The sequence below is a fragment of the Mustela erminea genome, chromosome 9 (assembly GCF_009829155.1).
Source record: "Mustela erminea isolate mMusErm1 chromosome 9, mMusErm1.Pri, whole genome shotgun sequence".
Classification (NCBI taxonomy): Eukaryota; Metazoa; Chordata; class Mammalia; order Carnivora; family Mustelidae; genus Mustela; species Mustela erminea.
Window position 1 is genome coordinate 112,596,754 of NC_045622.1, and position 19,239 is coordinate 112,615,992.

Here is a 19,239-nt window from a genome sequence, read left to right on the forward strand (position 1 = left end):
GGCAGAGGGGGGTTGCGGAGCCGCCCCCACTTCCTGCTGCCCCTGCAAGGCCCCCCGAGGAGGGAAGCAGCAGGGCTCTCCTCGGGTCATAGCGGCACCAGAGGATGTGGCTCCCGGGGGCTGGGGGCAACCGCGTCCTAGCTCAGGGGCCGTGTGGCCCACCAGGCTCAGTACGCCGGTGCTTTCTGGTTGGCTCCCGAGTCCCTAGGCCCAGCCGGGCTGCATGAAGCCTGCCCACAGGCACACTCACGCTGGCAGTCCCAGTTTGGGTGGCCTGTTCCCGCCACCGTGCCCAGCGCACAGCACCCAGGACTCACGGAGCGCAACCACAGAGGCCTGTGGCGCACAGAGCCGCTGGCCAGCTTGGCCGCTGGCACATCTCACAGCCGCAGCCCCTCAATGCACGCCTGCGGGTCCTTCTAGACTGTCCACCCAGGGTGCCGACGGCATTGCCCGTGCTGTCCTGGCCCCGGGGCCTTCCAGCCGGTGGGCCTTTCCACCTCTCCTCCCGTTTCCCGCCTCCTGTTAGGTTGGTCTGCTGAACACGGCTTCCTCTGGGTCCTGCCTTAGACCCCTCGGTGCTCAAGAGCCACTGGCGGTGCCCCCTGGTCCCCCAGCGGGAGCCCGTGGCGCTCGCCCTGCCCCTCCTGACGAGCTGCCCGCATGACCTGCCTCACGAAGACCCCGCTTGGGACCCAGCCCCGCCCCTCCCCAGCCTGAGGCTCCCAGGGCCGGACCGTGTCCCTGCAGGCCGGTGCCCTGTGTGCGGGGGGCGCCGGACAGAGGACACAGAGCCTGGGGCTTTGCTCCACACGTGGGATTTTACTGCGGCCGTCACAGGCCGAACCAGCTGGGCACGCCGCCGCGCCGGGGATCCTGGCTCTGCTGCTGCCGCTGCCGCTGCTCCTCGAGGAGCTTGTCCTGGATGTCGCCACCGCTGGGGCTGCCGTCGGGGCTCTGCTTTTTCTCGGGAAACAGGTCGGGGAACGTGAAGGTCTGTCCGTGGGCCTGCCGGGGAGACAAGTACTTGGGCTTGGACACCACACTGGCCCCGGGACCCTCCTGCCCCAAGCCCCCGGAGATGGCCGCGCGGCCACAAGTCCGGGGCACTGTCCCCGCGTGGAGCGCGGACATGTTGGCCCGCCACTGGCCAGGACTCTGGACACTGCCCCTTTCATCGGCATTATCTCTTTATGGAGGGGTGTCTGCGGAGGCAGAGGCCTCGTTAAAAGCAGCCCAGCAAAGCGCCTATTCACGGGCGTCGGGGCAGCCCGGACGGACCGGGGGGCAGGAGCGAGGCACAGGAAAACACGGCACGAATCACGTCTGGTGCCGCGCTGAGACTTTTTCCATCCAAAATACCTACAGGCCTTTACCCACATTAAAGCCTACCCCTCCTCCTGGCTCGGAGCTCGGCAAATAAAACGCATATAACGTACAAAGAAATGTACATATGCAGCAGTCTATAAATCAAGACCGGCTTTGCAAATTAACTGGTTTTACGTCTTTCACTAAAAGTTCAGAATGTGCCAGCGTCGGCCAAGCCCCAGCCCAGACCCCCAGCACGTGTGCAGGGCACCGGCCCTTGCGGGCGCGGAGGAGGGGGGACCCCAGCCACAGTGAGGTGCCTTTCAGCTCGCCTCGGCTCACGAGCGGCCCCCCAAGATCAGGTCATGGGGGTGGGGGAGTGAGGGGGGGCGCACACCAGGGCAGCGCTGTCTGTGTCCAGACGGGCAAAAAAGCACGGAGGACAGCATCCGTATCTGGAAAATTTTAATAAGTAAAATCAGTGAAGTGCACTGGTTCTTGGAGACCCTTGTTTTGTAAAGAAATTTGGCTTTGGGCAGGCGGCCAAGTATGATCTGAAACAGCCCACACGCCCCACCCGAGAAGGGAAGGTTTATAAATTCTGGTCGCATGGAGCGGCGTGCGGGCCCGAGTGTAGACAGCGGGGCCGTGTACCCTGGTAGCCCCGCCGGGGGCAGGACAGCTCACCAGCTCAACATGGCACTTTCTTTCTTTGTAAAACACCGAAGGGCGGCCGTTTCCACGCAGGCTGACTGCCCAGAACAGGGATTTATGTTTAACACATCGAGGTGATTTTGCTGGTTTTCTGAGGGGAGGACCCAAAACGACATTTTAAAATACAAACACCAAGATGCCAGTTTGCAAGAGCTCCGGGAACACGGAGCCGGTGGGGGTTCTTCCCTTCTCACCAGAGACCAGAGCCACTTGCGGGTGCCCCTCTCTGGGGACCATCACCTTGTGCTTTTCCAACGTGAACCCTCAACCCCCCTTCACGGCGCAGAGTGGGTCAGCAGAACAGGCGGGGAAGGAGCAGTGTGGGAACCGGCCCTGGGCCGGCGCTCCCAAGCGCCCCCCGGGCCACCGCCTGGGCCCCAGAGGGCTTTGGCTGGCCGGTGACGTGCGGCGGGCCGTTGGGGGGGACGCAGGCCCGCAGAGATGTGTATCAGGTTGTCGGGGGGAAACATGGGGCCCCCGCCCCGCCGGACGGGCTCTTCCGCAGCAGTCAACTCAAAATAGATTCGGAAACTTAATTTGTGTTCGCGATTGACCCTCTGTGTGCTTTACAATTAGCTCTGTTTTTAGAAGCCCCAGAGCAGGGCCCACGGGGACACGCTGGGAGAGGTCGGCCCCGGCAGCAGGGGGCAGAGAAGGGACCCCTCCGGGGGTCAAGGGCCTGAGCTTCCTGCTGGTCTGTAGGCCGGGCCGGGGCATGCAGGACTTGGGGGCAGGGGGCCCACGACGAATGTCGCTGTGGGCCGGCGGGACTCCTGCCCAGTGGGGTCCCTCCCCCCGGCCACGCTGCCCGGCTTCATGTGGGAAAAGAGGCGCGCCCCGTGGCAGCTGGGCCGCGGGGTCAGAGCGGGCTGCGGTGGGGCCCGGGGAAGAATGCGAGGGCTCGGCAGACTCAGAAGCCACTTGTAACCGTCGCTGGCCTGCGGAGGGCTGGGTGGCGAGTGCCCGCGCAGGGGGTGTCTGCCCGCACGCGTGACAGAGACAGATGGCCTGATTTCACACTCAGGACACAGGCGCCTTTATATGGCCAACGGGCGCTCTCTCCACCTGGGTTGGCTGCTTTTATGCACGGCAAATATCAGGCCAAATAATTACACGGGCCCCTGTTTAGAACAACAACTGTGACTGTTTCTCAGAAAAGCTGCCACGCTGACCTGCTCTCCTAACAAGCGGCCTCCTCTTGCCGAAGAGGCCTGCCCCGGCGAGGTTTGCGCAATAGCGCTACTGCCATCTAGCGGCCACGGGCGGCCGCCTCCTGCCGCAGGCTCAGCCGGGGCAGTCAACACCGGTATGGAAGAATCTAGAAGCCACCCCCTCACTGGGGGGTTTCAAACAGTGGGGGCAGCGAATGCACCCTGGTTGCAGGGCCGACCCTGGCAGGTTTGCACGTAGGTGGTGGGGGACAGGCCATCTCCGGGAGGGCTCATCTGCCCAAGCTCGTCTGGGGTCCCCGTGGGGGGAAGGGCGGAGCCTAAGCAGGGGGCTCTGGGGCTGTGGGTCTGCCTCTCCCCTAGACGGAGATGGGCAGTGGACCAGGACAGGCAGGAGACACGGTCAAGAGAACCTGGCAGAATGTGCTGGAGCCGTACAGCCCAGCCCAAAGGGAAGGGGGTTCAGCCAGGACCCTGGGGCACCTGCAACGGGTCCAGCTCTAAGATCCAAGCCATCAACTGAGCCTCCCCCGCCCCCGTCCTCCAGGGACCTGTCCCTCTGAGGACACGCTCTCCAGAGCCAGGAGCTTTGGTTTCCGTCTAAGCCCAGACCCCCTGGGCCTGAGTGGGCCTGCCCAAGCCGAAAGCACATTCAAAGTCCAAGGGCTCGACACAGCGGGCCTGTGCCCTCTCCTCCCAAGGAGGGACTGTGCTCTGAGCCCCAGCTCCGCCTGGGGCTTCACTGGGATTAGGACTAAGTGCAGGCTCTGCCCCTCGCCCGCCACAGGCCTTGAGCTTCTGCCTCTCAGGGCTTCCCTGGGCCCCAGGCGGGGGCCGCTGCACAAACACGTCCCCCACCCCGCCCCCCGCACCAAGGTCACGGTGGTGGTAAGTCACGCCCAGCACTTGGGCCTCTGCCCGAAGCCCACTCACCAGCTGCACATAGGCCACCTTGTAGTCTGGTCTCTTCACCCTGACGTTCCTGTGGTCCCTCTTCCTGTTAGAACCTGTCGGGGGGGGGGCACAACACACTGTACTACGAGCACGAGACCTTCAGTCCAACTCATGCAGGAACCCACGTTCTAGAAAGAGGCAAACACGTCAGACTTGGTCTCCCACAGAGGGCAGTGGGTCACACCCGAACGTGACCGGTTTGTGGGTCCAGAGTGGGCGTGAGGAGACGGCGTCGCCACTGTGCGTCTCCGCTCCCGAACGGGTCTAGAAGAAATCAGGAGACCGCTTTCTCCCATTTGTCAGCACAGTGACCCTACAACTCAGGGTGCAGTGGGGGGTCAGGGGTCAGGGAACCAAGAAGAAAGCGCTCTGCTGACCCTGCTTCCGAGGCAGTCGAGGGCAGAGCCCAGAGCAGGAGCGGGGCTGCCCACCCGAGCTCCAGCCCCGGCTCTGCTCCATCGGCAGTGTGGGCCCGGGAAGCCACTGCAACCCCGAGCACCTCGGTTCCCGGGCAAGAACCAGCACCCCGCAGAGGCTGGGATGAGGCCTCCTGGGCTCGCCCACCCCCACCGAAGGCAGCAGGGGCCTGGCACGCACCATGCTGCACCCTTGTCCGCACGGCGGCCACAGGCACGTTGTAGATACGCTCAAGGTAATTCCGGAGGTCCACCCTGGTCATCCTGGGGTAGAGATGGAAGAAAAGCAAGTCCCAGCCAGGCTGAGATGAACAGCAGCCACGTGACCCACCCGCGGTCTCTTCCTTCCCCCGCATGCAAGTAGGGGGAGGCCGCAGGGAGCTCGTGCTCACTGGGGGCCAGGCTCCCGGGCAGAGCTCTCCCCAGGGAAGGGTCAGTGTGGGGGTGCCCTCCGGGCCAGGCTCATGCACAGCTGCTATCCTACCAGGCCCTTCCCTAAACATGGTGGCGTTGGGGGGCGAGGCCCCCCCTCCTTCCACCGGAAATGGCCCTGCCCAGCCACCCCCAGCCCCTTGCCCTGGGACAGTCACACCCTGAGGCTCTGCAGCAGGACCCTGCAGTCTGGGGACAGGGTTGTGCGTCGCTCTGGCGCTGGGGGCCTCGGTAAGGGAACCACCAGGAAAACTAGGTTTTTGGAAGCTGCAGTAAACAGCTCGGAGAGCCTGGGGCCAGGCGCCTGGGAACAGCGCGGAGCTCCATGCAGTTAAAGTGCGGAGGCAAAGAAGTGTGGGGCCTCGCGGGGGGAGGGGGCAGTCGTCGGGGGATGGGAGGGCGTGGGGGGCAGCCTGGCCTCACCCGAGGCTCTGCAAACAGCAAGCCCTCGGTCAATATTTGCAGAGCAGCTCAGAGGGCTGCCTGTGGTGTTTCCACAGCGGGGAGAAGCCCCACAAACGAGCCAGGTTCTGTGACCCCGGCAGAACGAGGGGACACTCCCCGGCCTGCATTCCTCAGGGGCTTACTCCATGGGGATCCGGAACTGCACGGTGTCCTCGGGCTGGGCCGTGCCGGGCCGCACCAGCCGAATGAAGAAGTTTGTTCGGAAGACGCGGAGCTGGGGGTTACCCAGCTGGTATAGAGGGTACCTGGGGGGGGATGCATTCGTGTCAGACACAGAACACAGGACCCCGGGGCGCCCCTGGCGGACCACGGCTCGATTACCCACCGCAGCAGCAGCAGGAAGCCAAGGGAGCAGTTCTCCACAGGGCAGCGCCCCAGGGTCCCCTTGGTTCACTGCACGGTTTGGCCCAGCGTGGGCCCCAAGACTCGTGTACCCAGCAACGTGTGTGGGCTGCGGCCCTTAGGAAAGGACTGCCCAGTGCCTCAAGCAATTGGCCTGCCGTGGGGCCACAGCCCCGGTTCACCCCGCAGCAGGGGCGGGCATCACTTGCACAGACTCTGCGTGGTGGGGAGAAGCACCCATCACCAGGCCCTGTTAACCCACTCCCCCACCCAGAAAACCCCCAGAACGAGCAGAGGCCGCTGGAGAGCAGTGAAAGGTCACCACCCACGGCCACCACAGCAAGGGGAGGAGGGCGCCTTCGGTGTGCAGGGGGCCGGGCCTGGGGGGTTGGGCACGCAGGGACCCGGCGCCATTGCGGGTCTCACCGGTAAGCCTGGGGGCCACTCTGCAGCCCTGCCTGTGGCCCCTGAGCTCGATACGACCAGCACCCTGAAAGGGGGTGCTGGTGAGGATGAGGAGGGCCAGGGGGTGAGGGGAGCAGTGAGCCTCAGGGCCGAGCAGGCACCTGGGGCGTGTGGGCAGTGCGGGGGCTCTGGGAGGCCAGGGCACCTGTAGGACGGAATGGTCACATGCCATCTGCCCGTGACCATGTCGCCACGTGGCAGCTGCCCAGCAGGGTGGGCCCTGGGGGAGGCTGGAAGGACGGCTGATGCAGGCTGCGGGCCTGTCCTCTCCCGCCCGGGGAACAAGGGGCCTGCTTCGTCTTACCCTCCACTGGAGTTAGGGCCTATGGCCGGCCACCCAAGGGCTCACTTATTCCCCCTGCTGACCAGCTGTAGCACTGCAGGGGGACAAGGGCAGCCCTGGGGCAGCTGTGCGGGTAAGGACGCCGGGGCTCAGACCCCGCCTGGGGCTGGAGGGACGCCCAGGTGAGGGCCAGAGGTCAGGGACCTAAGGCGGGCAGGTCAGGACTCTCCCCTGGAGTCCAAGGCCTCCTCCTCCGGGCCCTGCACGCCCGGCCCGCACCGCCGGGGGCCCCCTGCCCCTCGGCCCGCCGGACCCTCCCGCGGATTCCCCAAGCCCGACCCCGCTCAAGGGCAGCTCCCGACTGCCCCGGCCTGCTCCAAGCACAGCGCCCTGGCGGGCTGCCGCCGGCCCTACCTCCCCGGGGCCCCGAGGGTGACTCACCCGCGCCCCCGCCCTCCCCCGCGCCCCTCCCGAGCCGCCCCGGCCGCCGCGTGGACACGCCGACCCGCGGCCAAGCCCGCCGCCCTGCCTGCTCCCCCGGCCCGCGCCCGCCCTCGGCACCTGCCGGCGCACCCCCCCACCCCGCCAGGCCAACGCGCATGCGCGCAGGCGGCGCTGTCCGCTCGCCGGGAGCCGGTGCGTCGCCTGCACTGCGGGGGGCCTGCGGGGGCGGGGCGGGGGTCCCGGCGACGCGGGCGGGGCGACCCTCCCTCGCGTGCGCCCCACGTGGGCGCCGCGTCCGCAGACCCCCGACCGGCACCGCCCCCTCCCCGCCCCCCAGGCCCGCGCCCCCCGCCACTCACAGCACGTTCCGCGCCATCGCCGGTTTCCGGGCCGCGGACGGAAGGAGGGGCGCGCAGGGCCTGCGTGGACCCATCACAGCGCCCCCTGGCTTCCGGGAGGGCCCTCGGCGCCCCGCCCACGGCCCCGCCCCTGCCCCGCCCCGCGCACCTGCCCCTCCGGCCCGCCCCGTAAACCGGCCACGCCCACTGGGTCGCTCCGCCCACGATCCTCCCACAGCCCCCCGCCTATTGCCTCGGCCCCGCCCCGCGCACCTGCCCCCACCGCCCCGCCCACTGCCTCGCCCACCGCCCCTCACTGCACACCTACCTCACCGCCCCGCCCACCGCACCTGCCGCACTCACTGCACCTGTCTCATTCTGCCCCATCTTCCTGTCTCATCGCCCCCGACCCACGTCCCTACCCCCCTGCTCTTGCCCCACCCACTGTCCCTGCCCCACGCACCTGGCCCCTACCTGGCCTGCCCATGTGAGCAGCACCGCTGACCTGCATGCCCTGTAAGAGCCCAGAGGCCCCCCGCGTCTCTCCCAAGTCCCGCACACCCTTCGAGCGTCTAGAACCCATTTCGCCCAGGTACCTCGCCTTGCCCGCTGTCTGCCCCTCACACCCCGCCCACGCCCCGCAGCATCCTCTTAGTCCCGCATGTCCCCCGCCACACCCTTCTGCACCCCACACTACCCCATAGGCCATGCCCTGGTGCCCGCAGGAACTGTAGACCATGGGCAGCCAGTCTTCCAGCTGCTGGCAGAGGTGGGGGGTGGGAAAGTGGGAAAGGGGTGGGTGCGTGACCCTCATGTGAGGTCCGTCTCTCCACCTGGCCAGGGTGGCTTTATCCCTTCCCTGATCTGGGGCTCCAAGGCCCCTCACAGTGCTTCTGGGCAGCCCTGGGCCCCTCTTCCCATCCCCTGGGCCCCCTTTGCCCTACAGCTTCCCATACAGCCCTTACTCAGGGGACGCCCACTCTGTAGGGCACATCTGGGGCCTAATGCCCCCTCCTCCCAACCTGCATGAAGACCTTTGGGGAGGGCCAGGTTGCAGCCTCCTCCTCCAGCCTGAGGCCCCACACTTGACCTGTTCCCTGTGCATCATGGCTTCAGGCCGTTCCTCGATCCCCTTAGCTGCCTCTCCCCCACCACAGTGGCCTGTTGACTCGGCACCAACAGCAACTTCAATGCTCTTCAGAGCCAGGAGGACATGAGGGGGGTGTCAGGCAATCTTCAGGGAGAGAATGGACCCCTAGGAATTAGGGGTAGGGTCTCACCTCTAGGGTCGGGGTGGATCGTGCGGAAGGCAGCAGGGAGGCTGAAGCTGATGGCTGCCCCAGGCTGAGAAAAGGACAGCCTGGGTCGTGGAGAGGGGCTGGAGCGCCCTCCTTCTCCCTGTGTTCGGCATAAGTGGGTCCCCCTGGAATGCAGATACTGAAGATGAGGGGCAGGCGCTGGGGACGGGTTCGCTGCCGCCGCGGGGGCGGCCTGCCTGCTGGGGGAGGCCCGGAGAAGGCAGAAGGGCAGCCCCAGGCCCTGTGCGGGAAGAAGTCCCTGGAGAGGAAGCACGCTGAGGGGCAGGGAGAGTGAGGGAGCTGGATTATGGGGGTCCCCGGGGCCAGGAGGCTTCTTTTTAGGAAGCGCTGTTTGACCTCCCAGGCATGTCATTGTTTGGGAAGGGCCTTTGGAGGTGTGGCTGGGTGCTGGACTCCGAGTTGGGTGAGGCTCAGTGGCGGACAGCTGTCAGTGGACTCGCGTGGGTTGAGGAGGGCTGCTGCCCCAAGGAGAGGGGTCACGTCTGAATAGGGAGCTGAGGTCCTCACGGAGGGTGCGGGCAGGGATGGGGTCTCCACCGTGCCCTCGACCCTCGGCCCCCACCCCTCTGATTCTCTGCGCTCGGGGGTCCTCCCCAGCAGGCCTGGGGTTTCTAAGCGGAGGCTGCTGCCCGAGCCGGGGGCACCCGAGAGCCCTTCTCTCTTCCTCCTTCTCCGGTCTCATCAGATCCATGCTCCGATAACTTTTTATTTGTTTGTTTTCAATTGTTTTTAGTAGACATTGTTTTTAGAGCATTTTCAGGTTTACAGAAAAATTGCACACAAAGTACCAGGAAATTCTAGTGTCTCCCCACCCGCTTCCCTACTGTTAACAGCCTGCGCTGGCTGGTCTCTTTGTTACAATCGATGCGCCGAAACTGAGACATTGTTACTGACTGAGGGCTACCATTGACCTTGGGATTCACTCTTACGTTGGATGGTCTGTGAGTTTAGAGGAAGGTACAAGGACATGAATCCACTATCATGGGCTCATGCGGAGCAGTTTCATGGCCCTAATCCCCTGTGCTCCTCCTGCTCACCGCCCTCAGCCCCCAGCAACCACCGATCCCTCTGCTTCCGCCATCGCCATCGCCTGTCCTTTCCCAGAAGGTCGCATGGTTGGAATCTCCCAGGGCCTTGCCTTTTCTCTTGGGTCTCTTTCACTCAGTAAGATCCGATTAAGGCTCCTCCATGTCTTTTCATGGCTCGACAGCACATTTCTTTTTAGTATTGATAATACTTCCTTGTGAGGGTGGGTCACCATTCACCCGTCCACCTGCCGAAGGCCCGCTTTGCTCCTTCCAGGTTCTGCCAATTCCGAGTAAAGCTGCTCCAGACAGCTGTGTGCAGCCATTTGGGTGGACAGGAGTTTTCGACTCCTTTGGAGCCCCACTAAGGAGCACCCCTGCTAGATCGTATGGAAGAGTGCGTTTAGTTTTGCAAGGAAGTGCCCAGCTGGCTTCCAGAGGTGCTGCCCTGTCCCGCCTCCCCACCGGTGCTGAGAGAGCGTTCCCGCCGCTCCTTAGTCCTACCAGCATTTCGTGGTGTCAGCGTTTTGGATGTTGGCTGTAGTGACAGGCGTGCAGGAATGTACTTCTTTTATCTTCGCATGCGTGTTCATTGGCCAACATCTGACACCCCCACCTGCCCCCCGCCATGTGCTGGTGCCAGGGAAGCCTCAGGAGTGATGGGAGCTGGCCCAGGGGAGGCAGAGCCCCCCGTGGGCAGATAAGGAGTGGGGCCAGGCAGGAGCCACCCTGTGAGGCCGGCTTATATGCTGAGCCTCCCAGGCCAGGCTGGGGAGCTGGGGGTCCTTTCAGACGGCAGTGGGAGACCCTGGGCAGGAGGGAAAGGACGAGGTGGGCTTGGAGGTGACCTCAGGCTGCAGACCAAGAGGGGAGGAGGTCACAGAGAGGCCTCTGTGTGTGCCCTCACTCGTTCACACACTCATTGATTTATTGTACCCATATTGTCTGGGAACCTACCCGGAGTTGGTGACACAGCACTGCACAAAAGCAATAAAGTCGTTGCCTTTGTGGTCATGTCCCCCAAGTGAGACAAAGGGCACCCAAGTAAACCAGCGAGATACATCAGATGCTCTTGGGAGATGCGTGCGGGGAAGAGTAGCAGGAGGTGGGAGGGGGCAGCATGTGCAAAGGCCCGGTGGTGGCACATGGAAGCCCTTGGCCCTCGGAGCCCCCTCATCACCTGAGTGAAGGCCACCTCATTCCTTGCCACCCCATTTTCATGGAAGGACTCCCCTGAGGATAGGAACGGTGGGTGGGAATGGGCTTGAGAAGGTTTCTGGAGGGAGAGAGCAGTCCCCTCCCCAGGAGTCCCCACACCTGCTCCGTGCCTGTGTCAGGGAGACCATCACCCCCAAAAGCACCGTTGGATCCTTGTAACCCCTTCTCTCATCTCTCCCTCCGCCTCTCCCCATGCCCCATCAAGCAACCAATGACCGGGTTAGCTTGCATTTTCTGGAGTTTTCTATAAATGGAAGCATGGAGCTTGTCTCTTCCCTGTCTGGTTTCTTTCTCCCGGCAAAACTATTTTGGGACTCATCCATGCCTTCGCATGCCTCAGCCCTGCATTCCTTCTGACCTCCATGGTATGGATGGGCCCCAATTCGTTTACGCGTTCATCTGCTGATGGGCATTTGGGCTGTTTCCAGTTTTTGACGATTAAAAATAAAGCTGCCATTTACATTCATGTGAAAGTCTTTGTGAGGACAAACATTTCCTTTTCTCGTGGGGAAATGCCTGGATGTAATGACCACATCACATGGCAGGTGTATGTTTAACTTTCTGAGAAAACAGATACTGCCGAGTGTATGGTTCAACGTTTCCACCAGTGATGTGAGGCCCTTCTCCATTCTGCCCAGCGTTTGTTATGTTTAAAGGGCTTTACGATTTTAGCCATTCTTATGGAGTGGTATCCTGTGATGTTATCTTGCATTCCCACAATGACAGAGCTGTGCCTCTAGTCACGGCCTCTCGCCATTCATCTGTCTTGTTCGTGAGCTGCCCGTTCTGATCTTTGGCCCATTTTTAAAAGCTGGGTTATCTGCTTTCTTATTATTGAGTTGTGAGGGTTCTTTCTGTTTTCTGGATCAGCCCTTTATGAAACGTGTTTTGCTAAGGTTTTCTCCCGGCCGGTGTCCTAGGTTTTCCTTCTCTTCACGGTGAAATGCAATAAAATTTGAAGAGCAAATTTTAAACATTTTTGATGAATCTCAGCCAGTCTTTCTTGGTGCGGCGGGGGATTGGGTTTGGTATTATATCTGGGAAATCTTTGCCGATCCACATTCATTAAGATTTTCCCTATGTTTTTATAGTTATTTAGGTCTACACTCCATTTTGAGTTAATTCTGTATTCAAACAACCCTCTTGTTCCTCCTCTTTCTTCCTTCTTGTAGGTGGATATCCACCTATTTTAGCATGATTTATTGGGAGAGCTATTATTTCTGCATATGTATGGGTCTATTTTATTTTCCCAATCTATTTGAAGATCTTTACACCAATAGTACCGTTTTGGTTACTCTAGACTGATCCTAATTCTCAGAATGTTAGCCCGATTTCATGCTTTTTCAGGGTTGTTTTGGTTAGTGTGGGTCCTTTGCATTTCCATATGAATTGTAGAACAGCCTTATAAATTTCTGCATAAAAAACCTGCTGGGCTTTGGCTGGGACTGCATTAGATCCGCGGGGTAAACTGAAGGAGACCTGGCGTCTTAACAGTGTTGAACCCGCCTCCGGTCCGTGGAGACCACTCATCCCTGTCTTCATCCAGGTCTTTAACTTCTCAGCACCGTTTCGTAGTTTCAAGATGTAGCTCTTCCACACCGTATGTCTCATTTCCCCCTATTTCTTGATGCTACTCGGAAGCGGTGTTTTTTAAATGTCAATGTCTGATCACTCATTGCTATTTTGCAGAAGTATAACTGACTTTGTAGGGTGACCTTGTGCCCCGAAACCTGGATAAACTCCCTTGTTAGTGCTTGTAGCTTTTCCTGTAGGTTCCACTGGACTAGATGATGCAGTTGTCTGTGAAGACAGCACTTCTCCTTTCTCCTCTACAGTTTGTGCGACTTTTTCTTGCCAAATTGCACCGGCAAGAACCTCCGATACAATGGGAAAAGGAAGGGGTGAGTAGACATCCTTGTCTGGTCCCTGCCTTTAGCAAGAAAACTTTGTCTTTCACCATTTGATGGCGGGCGTGAGGTTGAGGGAGTTCCCTCTATTCCTGGTTCGCTAAGAAATTCTCTCTCTCTCTCTTTAAAATCAGGAATGGATGTGGAATTTTGTCCAATGTTTCCTCTGCACCTATTGGGATGGCCTTACAACTTTTCTTTTTTAGTTTGTTAAAATGGTGAATTACTCCGATTGATTTTCGAACGTTATACAAACCCGACCTTCCTAGGATAAACCGCACTTGGTATGTAATCCATTTCATACATCGCTGATTTCCACCTGCTGAAATTTTGTTTTTGCGTTGGCATTGGTGGGGGATAGCTGTCTGTAGTTTTCTTGTATTGTCTTTGGTTTTAGTATCAGGAGAATGCCGGCATCATAGAATGAGCTGGAAAATCTTCCCTCCTCCTCAATTTATTTTTTAAAGAACGTGCACGTAACTGCTATTGTTCCTTCCTTAAATGTTTGGTAGAATCCAATAGCAAAGCCGACTTTCCTTGTGGGAAAGGCTTTAGCTGCACTTTCAATTCTTTAATCCGTGCCAGGCTCCTTGGGTCGTCTGCTTCTTCTTGAGTCAGATTTGATCTCAAGAAACGTGTCCACGTCCTCTAACCTATCAGGTTGATAGACGTGAAGTTGCTCATAATATTTCCTTGTTATTCTTTTATCTTTTAGCATCTGTTCAAACTGTAGTGATGTCACCTTCCCCACTCCTGATTTTGATACTTCCTGTTCTCTCTCTCTCGATCCTAATTAAATTGATTAGTTTTGTCAATTTTTATAGATGTTCTCAAAAAACCAAGTTTTGATTTGATCTTCGAAGAGTTCTTTCTATTTTTTTCTGTTTTCTATTTCATTGACTTTCATTTGATCTCTGTTATTTCCTTTCTGATGCTTACTTTGGGTTTCATTTGCATTTATTTTTCAACTTTCCTGGAGGTGGGGGCTGAGGTCATTGACTCGAGACCTTTCTTACTTTCTATGACAGTCATGTGGTGGTATAAATATGGCCCTCAGGACTGCTTTAATGGCATTCCATGAGTTCCCTTAAGCTGCATTTTCATTTTCATTCAGTTGACAACACTTCCTAATTGCCTTTTTTATTTTCCTTTGACTCATGAATTATGTAGTAGTGTGTTATTTAGATTCCAAACATTTGAGAATTTTCCAAGGATCTTTCTGTTATTAATTTCTAGCTTAATGCCACTATGTCCAAAGAATATAATTTATGTGACTTGAATCCTTCTCAACTAATTAAGTTCTGTTTTATGGCCCAGAACGTAGTCTGCACTGGTCAATGATGTGTATTTGAGAGGAGCGTTCTATAAATGTCAAGCAAGTCAAGTTGGTTGGTAGTATTGTTCAAGTCTTCTATGTCCTTGCTGATTTTGTGCTTGCTTGTCTGATTAATTGTCTAGAGAGGGTGTTGAAATCTTTGACCAAGATCAAGGATTTGTCCACCTCCTCTCGGTTCTCTTGGTTGTGGCTTCATGTAACTCTGTCATTCCTTATAACCAGTTGGTGTGTTTGTTTGTTAAAACGAGTTTCTTCCAACTGAGGGCTGCTGGAGGGGGTTGTGGAGGGGGGCTGCGGTAACTGGGGGGTGGGCATTAAGGAGGGCACGTGATGGAATGAGCACCGGGTAGGATGTGCCACTGATGCATCACTGACCTCCATCTTTGAAACTAATAACACACTAGATGCTAATTGATCGAATTAAAATAAAACTGAAATAAAATAAAATGCATTTCTCGTAGGTAGCACAGAGTGAGGTCTTGCTTTTTAAATCCATTCTGACCATCTCTGCCTCTTAGTTGGGCTCATGCCTAGCGTACCCTCGGCCCCCTGGTGTGGTTGGCTGTGAGTTAGTCATCTTGTTACTCGCTTTCCATTTGCCTCACCCACTCTTTCGACTCCTTTCCTCCTCTTCTGCCTTCTTTTGGGTTCATCAAGTCTGATTTCTTCCCTTTTATCTCTTCCGTTGGCTTGTGAGCTGGGACTACTCCTTTTATTTTAGTGGTTGCTTTAGGGGTTTAAGTTTACAGTGTTAACTTATCACAGTTGGTTTTGATTGATTTTCTCCTCCTCGTGGGTCACGTTCTCCTATTTCTTTGCCTGTTTGATCATTTTTGATCAGAGGCCAGACATGATGAATTTTTCCTTGGTGGGAGTGGGGTATTTTTATACTTCGACCGATCTTCTAGAGCTTTGTTCCAAGGGCAGTTAAATTACCCAGGCACAATCTGGTCCTTTCCGGTCTTCTCTTTCTGATTTGTAAGGTAGGTCTGGAGCAAGGGCTCCATTATTTATCTAGGGTTAATTATTCCTTTTACTGAGACAAGACATTTCTGAGTTCCCAATGCCTCATGAATTATTCACTTTTCCAGTCCGTTTGCTGGGCACAGACCCTTTTCCCACCCCTGTGTGAGCAGGAGGCATCGGTCTCTCCAATCCTTTCCAGTGGCTCTCTTCTTAGCCTTGGACAGTTCCTGTCCAGACCTGTGCCCTGCACCTTGCTGACTGCTGGGGGACGCCTCTGCATGTCGCCAGCCTTCTCTCCATAGGTCCTCCTTCCTGCGCCGAGGGCTGGAAACTCTCCCAAGAAAGCGAGCTGGGCAATCGTAGGACCCAACCTGACTGCTTCCCATCTCCCTGGGAACACTGGTATTCACTGCCTAATGTCCACACTCTTGAAAAACATTTTTTTGTTTTCCTTTTTGGGTTGTTTCAGACAGGAGGAAAGATTTGGCTCCTGTTACTCCATCCTGGCTAGAACTGGGTGTCTGCCTTTTGATAAACACTTCTTGATATACAGAAACTCCACATTTCCAAGTAATGAAACTTACCGAGCTTTTCCTTGACTTCTCTGATGCTTCCATTGCTTGTGAGCTTAGAAAAATTTCCCCAGATCGACATGCACCTAACATTTCTCAGTAGTTCTAGTTTTAATAGTTTTTTTCATACCGAACTCTCTCGTTCTCCTGACATGTATTTTGGTATTTGGCATGGAGTGAAAGTCTCATTGCCTTGTCTTCTTCACACGCACGTCTGATTCTCTCAACCTCCTTCATTCAGTATCTTACCAGCCCACTTGCACCCATCGGGGTGCTTTCCGAAGCTTACGCGTACGTGCTATTGTGCTGATACATACTGTAGGATTGGAAGAAATTTTACAGCCATCAAGAGCAGAGCATGTGGAGTTGTCATTCACCATCTACGGTTGAGTAGACGCTTCATGGCTGCGTGGCCTTGGGACTTGGTGTAACCCATCAGAGCTTCGGTTGGCTCCTCTGGAGAGGGCAAGTGACGAGAATATTTGCCTCTTTGGTCTACTACGAACATTGCATGAGGCAAAGCAGAGCAGTTTTGTCGGACCCTGGGTCTGCAAGGAGCTCTCGGCGCGTATCAACCGTAATACCTTCACTTGAGAAATCTGCTCTTAATTTTCAGAAATGTTTCTTAGCTATCCCTGGCTATGTTTCCTCCTCTATGAATTTGAGATTCCTCCTGCCAATGACCTCCCCACTCCCTGGCTCACCCTTCTCTCCCAAGTAAATCCTGTTCGAATTTTGGTTGAAAACCTGGCAAACCTATACATCGATTTGGGAAAGAACTGATTTTTTATAAACTTCCTCAAGAACAAGTTGTGTTTTTCTCTCTCTGTCTCTCGTGTTTCTTTCAAAGTTCATTTTCATGTTTCTCATTAAACTTTGTCCTTCTCTTCCTACAGACCCTGGACATTCCTAAGAGGGTTATTGCTGAGTATTTTATGCTCTTTGTTTGGTTTGGTTGTGTTTGAGAACTGTGTTTTTGTTCTAGTTTATCTTCTTGCTGGTCGTTGCTACAAAATAATAAAAAATGTCTATTTAAAATATGTATTTTGCATCTGGCTACTTTCCTGAGTTCTCTCATTTATTCTGAAAGCTCTTCCGTTGACTCTCTCGGGGCTCCGAGGAATGTGGTAGTTCGGTTTCCTCCTTTCCAGAAGTTATACATCTTATCTCCGTTCAACATCTCTCTCATTGTCTTCAGCTTCCAGCCCAGGGTTGAAGACTAATGGTAAAAGCAGGCGTCCTCGTTTGGGTCCTGTCTTGGACTGAAATGCCTTCGTGTTCCGCCACCAAATGTAGATAAAGGAAGTGCTTATTTATAATTTCTATAGTTTCTCGAGCCTTTGTTTTGTTCTCAGAAATAAAGATTGAGTTTTGGCAAGTGCCCTGCCCCCGATGTTTAACAATTATGAACTATTTCAGATGCACCAGAAGGTATAAGTAAACATAGGAAGAACCTGCGTTTCCCTGCCCACCGCTTGGCTGAGAAGTAGAGCATGATGTGCCCTGTCTCAGGGCTCTGGGTCGCCCCTTCACAATAAGATCCCCTTCCCCTGCTGGAGGGGACTCTGCATCTGCCACGTGTGCTCCCCACAGCGAGGCACGGATAATTTCTCTTCATATTTTTAAATATGTTGTGTAAGCAGGTTTTTCCTTCTGTAGCTTACTTGTGCCGTGCTTTCAAAGCTTGGCCAGGGCTTGCGTGGAGCAGTAGGTCCTGTCCATCTGCGCCTCTGCCAGGATTTACCTGGCTGCTGCACCCCGGGGGAAGGCTTGAACTCTCTGGGATTGCCCCCAGCGACCTGCGCCAGGAGAGGGACTGGCACGCCTCAAGGAGCGGAGCAGGTGGGGCAAGCTGTCCCCGCGCGCCTTCTGCTGAGCGCCGGAGCCCACCGCGGTGCCAGTGCTGGCTGCGTTCAGACCTGGTTCCGGTGCACCTGCTCCCACCCACCCCGCCCCAAGCCCCGCGGGAGGCCTGCGACAAGTCTCAGAGCATCGACCTCTGCCTCCATGACCGTGTTTCCACCATCATGCCACCGACACATGGGTGGCAAAGTGTCCTCTGTCGCTTGGGGCTTTGGAAGTGGCGTGTGATCAAGGTTGACGCATTGTCTTTAATTTTCGTGCCCTTTCCTTCTTTTTTAATTTTCTTTTTTGGGGGTGGGGGGCTTTCAGGTCAGGGATGGTTTCGAAGAGTCTGAGCCAGATGTCTTGAAGGGGGGTCCCACAGCCAGATTTGTTGGGCGGTTTCTTCATGAATCAAATCGGGTTGAACTTCAGGCTATCTCTGAGGTGGGGGGTCTGCAGCATGACCCCTTGCCGGGGGCTACTGCCTGGCTAGCGTGCTGTCAGCTGCTTCTCCGTTTTCAAGGTGCTTTGAGCTTTACAAGTCGTCGGCAGGGGTGCTCCGTTCACTGCCTGGAGAGGGGACTGGGGGCGCCCTTCAGGGCCGCGCCTGCATTTCCCTGCCCATCCTGACCCTCGCCTCCCGCCTCCCTTGACTGGGGCACCTGGGGCCGCGAAGGGGAGCCTTTCCAGCCCCAGCCTCTCTCATCTGCACGCACAGCCGGCGTGCTCCCAGAAGCATGAGCCCCTCCTTCCCCTAACCCACCTCTGTCCTTTGCCCCCCTCGTGTGTGTGGACTGGTGCTTCGTGGCCGTGTAAACGTGGTCTCCCACTTCCCATACATTCACTGACCGTCCGGGCTCTTCTCTGTGAACTCCGTACCCCCTTTGCCCATTTTTCTCAACGGCTTGCCTTTCACCTAAGGGTGCCCCGAAGTTCCTTCTATACATCCAACCGGGCCACCCCTGGCCTGCATCGGGGATGTGCTACAGATACCCACTCCCAACACCTGGCTTGTGGTCCACTGGGCTCACGGCATCTTTTGGCGCAGATGTGGGAAGAGACAGCAGGAAGAGACAGACAGAGTCCCTTGTCTGGAGCCCACGCCAGGCAGCTGAGCCCCCCGCCTGCCCCTCTCCCTGTGCGGCCTCACCCTTTGTTCCCTGGGGCCCCTTCCTGCCGGCGCCTTGGCGCTGCCTGAGTCCAGAGCCCCCACACGAAGCCGACGAGGACTTCAGAGCTCGCTCGCTCGGACCTTGTTTTCTAACCCGGAGAGATTCATGTTCTTAAAACATGCTTTACGCCCGTGGCATTTGTCAAAGTCTTGTCCTATGCTTTGGAGCTTTCACACCTGGTTGAAGAAACCGCCCTGTTCCGACAGATTTCCGACGCTCTCCATGGCCACTTCCTGAAGTCGGGATGTTTCCCTTCTCAGGCTCGGTTCTTCAAACAGGGACCGACTTCGGGACCGTCGTGCGCAGCTGGTGCACGGCGTCCCCTTATTCATTCTCAGAGTTGGTCTGTCCGCCCCTCGGCCCCCGGCGCCCGCCCGCCCCAGCACAGCCGGCGTGCCCGTGGCCCTGTGCGTGGGGCTGTCCTCAGGCTCCGTGTCCACGCCCGTGTCACCTGGGAGCCGGCGTCTCCCTCACACGGTCTGTGTTGTGCTCTCCGTCCCCACGCATGTTAGGATCAGCGTGGATTTACACGCGCCCCTGTGGGAACGT

General features: G+C 57.2%; 1 protein-coding gene across 1 annotated transcript; it reads right to left on the reverse strand.

Moving 5' to 3' along the window:
• Positions 1-801: 801 nt before the first annotated feature.
• On the reverse strand, positions 802-7,458 carry MRPL23 (mitochondrial ribosomal protein L23). Its single transcript, XM_032358795.1, has 5 exons — positions 7,352-7,458; positions 5,581-5,703; positions 4,743-4,825; positions 4,125-4,198; positions 802-1,008 (listed from the first exon to the last, which is right to left on the reverse strand). The coding sequence occupies exons 1-5, from the start codon at positions 7,423-7,425 to the stop codon at positions 835-837; spliced, it is 528 nt and encodes a 175-aa protein (XP_032214686.1). The 5' UTR covers positions 7,426-7,458; the 3' UTR covers positions 802-834.
• Positions 7,459-19,239: the final 11,781 nt, after the last annotated feature.

Bases quoted from the DNA above. Each gene is read 5' to 3' on its own strand.
- MRPL23 (XM_032358795.1), bottom strand. From the start codon at position 7,425: ATGGGTCCACGCAGGCCCTGCGCGCCCCTCCTTCCGTCCGCGGCCCGG. The intron at 4,826-5,580 runs GTAAGCCCCTGA...TCTCTACCCCAG, and splicing joins CAGTTCCGGATCCCCATGGA to GATGACCAGGGTGGACCTCC. The intron at 1,009-4,124 runs GTGAGTGGGCTT...TCTCCCCGGCAG, and splicing joins AGGTGGCCTATGTGCAGCTG to GCCCACGGACAGACCTTCAC.